Source organism: Mangifera indica, chromosome 4 (assembly GCF_011075055.1).
Source record: "Mangifera indica cultivar Alphonso chromosome 4, CATAS_Mindica_2.1, whole genome shotgun sequence".
Classification (NCBI taxonomy): Eukaryota; Viridiplantae; Streptophyta; class Magnoliopsida; order Sapindales; family Anacardiaceae; genus Mangifera; species Mangifera indica.
Genome location: NC_058140.1, coordinates 2,339,677 through 2,348,075, shown reverse-complemented (window position 1 = coordinate 2,348,075; position 8,399 = coordinate 2,339,677). Strand labels below are relative to the sequence as shown.

Sequence of the window (8,399 nt, the reverse complement as noted above, 5' to 3'; positions counted from 1 at the left end):
TTTATCATATGATAATATATGTTTTAAAATCACCTAATTATATGATGATATATCACTATATATATAAATTATATACCAAAAATAGATACACATAACATTATTCTTTTTATATTAAAAATATTACATTCTTTTTTCATCTGGTACATGTATAGGAAAATAGTCAATTCCCACCAAATCAAGAATGTTTACTTATCGTCAAAGTGGAATAAATATCTATAATTATTATTGTACTATGAACTAATTGCATTCTATTACGTAACCACATGTACCCATGCCTCTTGTCATATAAAGTAAGGATCATACAACATCAAAATGACATGAGTTTTTTACAATAGTTTTAACACACATAATGTTACGGTGTTATATTCTTTTCAGAATCATCAATAACATAATAATACATATAAGTTTTTGAGTAACAAATTGAACCCCCTTAAAAAGGTCTATATTTTTTCGTGTCTTCTTATTTCCTTATTTACACGAAATTGCATTCCTAATGTAGCATACTTCTCAATAGTACTATTTTACACATCAGTAATAATAAAATAATAATTAAATTATGAATATTTATTTTAAATATACAAATAAGTATATATTTATATGTGTCATCATATGATTAAGTGATTTTAAATTATAGATAAAATATTTTCTAATCATATAATATAATAGATAAATATATATTTATTTGTATATTTAAACGTGTCATGCACTATTACTTGTCGAATAATACTGTGAAGCCGCACTACTCTGGATAATGCAGCTCAATCAAAGGACACTTAAAAAGGTCATAATCAGGAGGCTTATCGGTACAATTTTAGTCTAATTATTTTAAAATTAATGTTTTTTTAAAATTTATTTCTGATTAAGCAATTTAATTTAATTACTGTGGGAGCTTATGGTTTTAATTAATCGCATTCTAGACCTCCCATTTTGAGTGATATAATTAAATAGTATCTGTGTAAACTGTTATATATAATAATAATTTAAACCAATCTAACATTTATTCTTTAGGCCAATTTGAGTTTGATTCGGTTTGGGGAAGTCTAATCCCCTCAAATTAGTTTGAGTTCGATTCACTTGAGAGGACTTGAGTTCAACTTTTGGCTCGAATTCAACTACAGCATACATTGAGTCAAGTTTGAGTTTCATTGGGTTTTGTAATTAAACAAAAAATAATTAAAATGATATCGTTTTGATATGTACTGATCGTAGCGACATTGTTTTAGTTAATTCCAATAAAATTTGTTTAGGTTTGTGAACTTAGCTTGTCAAACACCCCTCATTAGATTTAAGCTCATTTTTTATATCGAGCAAACTCAATTCAAAACCCCCAAGAGATAGCTTGAGTGAAAAAAAAATTGATATATAATAAAATATGAGTTCAAGTCTACTCTGATGACATATTAATATCAAACCTTAACTTATTTGGTTTAGTGGTTATGAGGTTGATCACTTGACTTAGAACGATTTATCTTGGATGGGATTCTTCATTATTTAAAAAAAAAAAAAACCCGAATCTGACTCTAATTAGATTATCATGAATGGAAGGTTATGTATTTTGGGAATGGCCAACAATTATAATCTTCATAAATCTTTGCCCTTACAAAAACATTGATCCATTAAAATTAGTCATTTACTTTTTTATATCAAATAATGATTTTTGCAAAAGGGTCTACCCGTCTGTGCTTTCTAAATGAATACAACAATTATGCATGACCAACCAAATGAACTATGATGACCTATTTAATGATAAAATCACACTAATATAAGCAGATGTCGATATTGTCTCGATCCAAATATAGTAGATTATTTAAAGTCATAAGGTATTGTTTATTTTGACTTTTATTGACATCAGAGTTTTGCGAAGGCATCTCGAGAGAGGGAGACATATATAAACCTAACCCAAGGTCCTCAACACCCATTCAATTTAAGACTTTTGACATCAAAACATCTGACATTGTCCTCACAAACGGTTTCAATATTGATGTTGTTTTTTTATCTACATAAGTGATTTTAAATTAAAAATAAAATAATATTTAATCATAATATATTATTTAAATACTCTAATAAATACTGAAAACTTAATGAGTTTAATAATGTCATTCTAATTTTGCAGTTGAAGCGGTTAACATTTTCCTCCTTCGCTCTTTGTAGGCAACTTTTAGCGTTAACATTTACATCAAATGATCAATCATCATCATCACCATCATCATCAAAATCAGAACTACCTTTGAGAAGTGCACCACTTCTTTGGCTAAGAGAGAACATATCAATTGATACAATTAAAAAGAGGCATTGAAAACTCATTAAAACATGCCATTTTTTGCCTTCCAGATATAAATGCAGTTAACTTCTGATTTTGTGTTTCCACCTGGCAAAAAATCAAAGTGGGCTCAAACTAAACTTACCACAATTTTGATAAGGCTCATTTTTTAGCCAAACCCCTCTGGCCCCCTCTGCCGTTTTCATTTTCTCCATTAGGCATGTATTTGTTTGTTCTCTAGCGGTTCTGCTAAAAAATTGATTGATGAAGGGAGAATTGTAGAGCCAAAACAAACTATACCCAATACCCTCTTTCATTTTTCATCCATGGAGCCAAATTCTAGCACCACCACCCTGCAACACCACCACCATAGCCATGATTCTGAGCATTGCAGCTTGGAAATAACAACAATGGAGGTGCACAGAGTGGTGCCACCACCCCATAAAACCACCATTCAAAAGCTCAAATCCAGGCTCAAAGAAACCTTCTTCCCTGATGACCCTCTGCGCCAGTTCAAAAACCAGTCTGTACAGAAAAAAGGGATCCTTGCTGCTCAATACATCTTCCCTATTCTCGAATGGGGTCCCTGTTACAGCTTCAAACTCTTCAAATCCGACGTAGTCTCTGGCCTCACCATTGCCAGCTTAGCTATACCTCAGGTGATCATAAAAACACAAACTTTATAATTCATTTCTGTATCAGCTCTATTTTCTCATCAGAATTTTCTTCTTCAGGGTATCAGTTATGCTAAACTCGCCAATCTGCCTCCCATTGTTGGCCTCTGTGAGTACTTCCTTCAGAGATTCTTCCATCAGTTCAAGTAAAAAACAAGCTTTTGATGAAATTCTTTTTACTTTTTACATGATTTGTTTAGATTCTAGCTTTGTGCCGCCGCTTGTTTATGCGGTTCTTGGAAGCTCCAGAGACCTTGCAGTCGGGCCAGTTTCGATTGCTTCTCTGATTCTGGGCTCAATGCTCGGCCAAGAAGTGTCTCCCACAAAAGACCCTCTTCTGTTTCTTCAACTGGCGTTCACTACAACTTTCTTCGCCGGTGTTGTTCAAGCTTCTCTGGGATTTTTGAGGTGAAAATTTTGTGGTAAAAACAAAGAAGACCCCTTTTGATGATTTAATTGTTTTAGAGTAATGTTATATATTTGTTGATGCAGGCTCGGATTTATCATTGATTTTCTGTCGAAAGCTATTCTTGTTGGATTCATGGCGGGTGCCGCCATTATTGTTTCTCTGCAACAGCTTAAAAGCCTCCTTGGAATCACTCATTTCACAAAACAAATGGGTCTGGTTCCTGTAATGAGTTCTGTTTTTCACACAACTAATGAGGTACAAAAAAAATCCTTGAAAGTTCATCAAATGATTCAGTCTGACATAAGTTTGAACAAGATAATTTGAAATTGGTTTGAATTTAAAATGATCAATTTAAAATGAGTTTAAAAATAATTTTATCTTTAATTTGATTTAATTTAAATTTGTTTGAACTCGAATAATTAAATAATCTCAAACTTGGTTTGTTTTATGAAAATTAGTCGAATTCTTAACTCAAACTTAATTATTTAATTTGAGCTCAAATTTGAATTCGAATAATTGAAATCGAATCTAACCCTAATTATAATATAATAATTATGATCTTGTTTTTTTGCAGTGGTCATGGCAAACAATATTGATGGGGTTTTGCTTTCTTGTATTCCTTCTTGTTACAAGGCATCTTGTGAGTTATTTCTTTTCTTCAACCTCCTCTTTTCCATTTATTCAAAAAATAATTTAATTTTATATAAATAATATAATTATTTATACATATTTTTAAATATATAATTAAGACCTCTCAATTATATGTTAGTATATTTATAAAAATACTATTATTTTTATATCAAAATTAAATTAATTTGTCTTTTAATATTAATGGGAAACAATAATATATTAAATTAATAATCAGAGATCTTTATTAGTGAAAGACGATAATAATAATATTCAATAAATAAAACATTTAAAATATTTTTTCTGAGCCTGCATGCATGAATGACACGTGTTAAATATGGCCAGGGTTGCTTTCCCTTTACAAAATGGAAATTCTATCGTGCGGTCAAACTAACAGGGCTACTATAAATTACCTTTTCGCTTTTGCTTGATTTAGTCCCGGAGAGTGACTTATTTTTACAATAATAATAAAATAAAAACATTTTGGAAATAAATAAATAAAAAGAAATTTAAGACTCTTTTTAAATCTGGATCGAACTAATTACTTTGATCAATTTGATTGGAAACCAATGCCAAATCCACTCTAAATCATGATTAAAATTTGTTTTAAACAATGAACTTAAAATAGATTGAGAGTTGGATTATATGAATATTGTTGTTGGAGACTCAAATAAAGAATAAAAAAAAAGTCTCACATCTAATAAATAGAACATAAGAGTGTGGTATATAAGTGTTGTGGATTAGACCTTAACATAAGCAAATTGGTTTTGTGTATCATGGGTTTCAATCTTCACACTTGTAAGCCTAATATATATTTCTGACATAGTATCAGAGCACAAGCCAAATGACGGGTTTAACAGCCTAAGTGTTCCTGGATACAAGTGACAATGCACCCAGTCAAAAAACCGACTGAGCCAAACGGCCTAGGTGCTTGCACTTAAGAACATAAGCCAATTGGTTTTATGTAACATGAGTTTCAATCTTCACACTTGTAAGCCCAATTTATATTTCCGACAATTGTCAAATCATAATTTAATTGAATATCTACGAGGGTCCAAGGGCTTTAATGGTCCCCGTGAATCGGACATTTGATTATTGAGTCAATTTTGTAGTGAAATGGCATTGACTAGGTGCCTTGGAATTTCAGGGTATGAACAGACCGAAATTCTTCTGGGTGTCAGCTGGAGCCCCTCTTGTCTCTGTGATCATTTCTACTTTTCTCGTTTTCGCATTGAAGGCTCAACACCATGGCATCAGCACAGTGAGTCTTGGGTCTCTAAATTGATTCCATAATTTTCTTATCAAATATTGAACGAACAAACGTAGGAATAATGTGATGATATACTGATCTTTCTCACCTCAAATTGCTAATGTTGGTGGGTTTTTGTTGTCAGATTGGGAAATTGCAAGGAGGACTGAATCCCCCTTCATGGAATATGTTGAGGTTTCATGGAAACCGTTTGGGACTAGTCATGAAAACTGGGCTTGTCACCGGCATTATTTCTCTCACTGTAAGTTTTCATTTTACTCTCCTTGAGTTGAGATAAAACTTTTTATCGTACCTGTGTATGAGATTAATATACAAGTAATTTGTCTTGATTCACACTAGAGTCAATGTTAACATTTATAATAATTGTATTTATTAATGAATGGTTATGTGTGCTTTTGCTTAGGATTATCATACCTAGACCAAATTCTATTAGATTTCTTATTTTTGAGAAAAATCCTAAAATGGTTTTTCATAGGATATCCTAAATCGTTGATTAGTGTCTAGTTATAATTCTTGTTTATGAGGAAAATCTATAACGGCTCTTCAGAGGATTATATAACACACATGATTTATCCTTGTTCATAACAAATTTGGTTACGTCAAGGAGAGTCAATATTATTCAAACAATTATTCTTTTCCCTTGTTACTTTGTTTTGCCTATTGCTACACTCATACAAGAATCATGTGTTTTTGTACTGGGATTATCATCTCTAAACCAAACTTCTAGTTACTGAACCACACTCTATTAAAATTCTTATTCGAAAATTCCTAAAATGACTAGTGGGTGTAACCTTAACCGCTACATGAAAGGTGTAGATAGTTAAACACCACTTATGGGCTTGGGGGCATTTCCCTCTGCACCCTGTCCACTCACTGGAGATTGGGGCCTCTGCCCACTAACCGGGCTACAAACCCCCGAACGTGTCACTGTGACACCTTATAGGCGAAGTGATCAGTAATTCTAACAGTAAGTATAGCCTTGTTTTTGTGTCATACTTAAATTTATTTCAGAAAGCTCAACAAAAGAACTGATTTGATGATGTAGAAGACTTGTATGTAGAAATTGCACAATAATGGTCACAGACCTGCTATCTATAATTTGTGTTTCACTGTATTTTGTAGTAATGAAGTCTAGTTCATGTCTTTGCACAAACAAGAGCTCCAATTCACTGAGGCAAAATCACCAGAAACTTATTGCCTGTTTTCCTTTGAACTTTGAATTGAACAGGAAGGAATTGCAGTAGGAAGGACTTTTGCAGCTCTTAAGAATTATAAAGTTGACGGTAACAAGGAAATGATAGCAATTGGGCTAATGAACATGGTTGGCTCCTCCACTTCATGCTACATTACAACAGGTGCAAATCAATAAACTAAGCAGGCCTAATCATCTGAAGTAGTTTTAATTAGAATTTGATTACAGGTGCATTCTCAAGGTCTGCTGTCAATCACAATGCAGGCGCTAAGACAGCGGTGTCAAATGTGGTAATGTCAGTAACAGTTATGGTGACTCTCCTCTTCCTCATGCCACTCTTCCAGTACACACCAGATGTTGTTCTGGGTGCGATCATAGTGTCAGCAGTGGTTGGCCTCATTGACATTCCAGCTGCTTATCAAATTTGGAAGGTCGACAAATTTGACTTCCTTGTTATGTTGTGTGCGTTATTAGGTGTCATTTTCATCTCTGTCCAAGATGGCCTTGCAATTGCAGTAAGTTCACAGCATTCTCAAGCTTCAATGGACTTAATACGCCATCAAAATTTACATGTTTCATATAATATGCAATACTGGTGCTTCTGATTATCAGGTTGGGATATCAATTTTCAAGATCCTCCTACAAATCACTAGGCCAAAAACAGTGATGTTGGGAAAGATTCCTGGGACAGACGTTTACCGAAATCTTCAGCATTACAAGGAAGCTGTGAAGGTTCCTGGTTTTCTCATTTTAAGCATTGAAGCTCCAATCAACTTCACCAACACCACATATCTAAATGAAAGGTTTGGTTATGATATCTTGAGAAACTCTTATTCATGAAATCTTTAGCTTATGCATTAATTTTGATCCTGTTTCCTCGGTTTCTTTGCTTTTGTTATCAAGGATCTCACGGTGGATCGATGAATATGAAGCGGAAGAAGATCTGAAAAATCAATCAAGCCTTAAATTTGTAATTTTGGATGTGTCAGGTAAGTTTTCCAGTGCAAGCATTTTATCATGGATAAGAAGTCATAAGTTCAATTGGACTGACCCTTCTATTCATGTGTCTCTCAGCTGTCAGTGCCATAGACACAAGTGGAGTTTCTTTCTTCAAAGATTTAAGGACAATAATGGAAAAGAAGGGTCTTGAGGTAAATGATAAACTTTCACTTCGCTGATCTCAAGCGGGACCTGATCTAGGCTTGGCTCAGATCGAATCTAACCCTATTTGAGTATTGCAAGTAATTTGTTTTCAATTGGTCATTCATTTGATATTGATTATGATCACTGTTGGTGATATCTGCAGCTTGTGCTGGTGAATCCTTTGGCTGAAGTGATAGAAAAATTGCACAGAGCAGATGAAGCTGGAGATTTCAGAAGACCAGATAGCTTGTTCTTGACAGTTGGAGAGGCTGTGGCTGTACTTTCATCAACAATGAAAGGCTCATCTTCCACTCATGCATGACTACACAAAGGATATTTGTATTTGTACCCCAAATAATTCTTACAGTAAACTTCCTTCTTGTGCTTCACAAGTGAGGCCCTCATTCATTTTGTGCTTCATTGTATCTTCGTAGGCTATCTCGTGGGTACATTTGAAGTTGAACAATGTTGTTTGTGGTGGTGCCTATGGTCCTGGATTGGATTTGAGCCGGTTCGAGCTCTAACGAACTAATTTTGAGTTAAAGAAATTTCAACTTGTTGAGTTTGATTTAAGCTTAAAATTAATGTCATTATCTGAGCTTGCCTTGTTGGAGATATTTTTGTTAATGATTTTTTTTCTTTTTATTCAGCTATTTTTCTTTTTTCTAATAATTTTTCTCCTTTTACTATTTACCAATTTAAGTATGTCAAGTTCAAGTTAAATATTTTAAATTCAAATCAAATTCAAATTAATTTTTGTTCAAGCTTGGTGTCTCAAATCCATCCCTAAGTGCTTGTGACAGTTTTTGTGAATTTTTACCAAA

General features: G+C 33.2%; 1 protein-coding gene across 2 annotated transcripts; it reads left to right on the top strand.

Moving 5' to 3' along the window:
- Nucleotides 1-2,339: 2,339 nt before the first annotated feature.
- Nucleotides 2,340-8,188, top strand: LOC123215126 (probable sulfate transporter 3.3). Of its 2 annotated transcripts, none has more exons than XM_044635197.1 (13): nucleotides 2,340-2,919; nucleotides 2,995-3,043; nucleotides 3,135-3,342; nucleotides 3,427-3,598; nucleotides 3,918-3,983; nucleotides 5,118-5,231; nucleotides 5,365-5,481; nucleotides 6,469-6,595; nucleotides 6,697-6,947; nucleotides 7,045-7,235; nucleotides 7,336-7,421; nucleotides 7,507-7,583; nucleotides 7,739-8,188. In XM_044635197.1, the coding sequence occupies exons 1-13, from the start codon at nucleotides 2,587-2,589 to the stop codon at nucleotides 7,895-7,897; spliced, it is 1,950 nt and encodes a 649-aa protein (XP_044491132.1). In that variant the 5' UTR covers nucleotides 2,340-2,586; the 3' UTR covers nucleotides 7,898-8,188. The 2 variants fall into 2 exon arrangements, with proteins under 2 accessions (XP_044491132.1, XP_044491131.1); XM_044635196.1 differs by having other exon boundaries at nucleotides 2,344-2,919; nucleotides 6,661-6,947.
- Nucleotides 8,189-8,399: the final 211 nt, after the last annotated feature.

Bases quoted from the DNA above. Each gene is read 5' to 3' on its own strand.
- LOC123215126 (XM_044635196.1), top strand. From the start codon at position 2,587: ATGGAGCCAAATTCTAGCACCACCACCCTGCAACACCACCACCATAGC. The intron at 5,482-6,468 runs GTAAGTTTTCAT...TGAATTGAACAG, and splicing joins CCGGCATTATTTCTCTCACT to GAAGGAATTGCAGTAGGAAG. The intron at 6,948-7,044 runs GTAAGTTCACAG...TCTGATTATCAG, and splicing joins AAGATGGCCTTGCAATTGCA to GTTGGGATATCAATTTTCAA.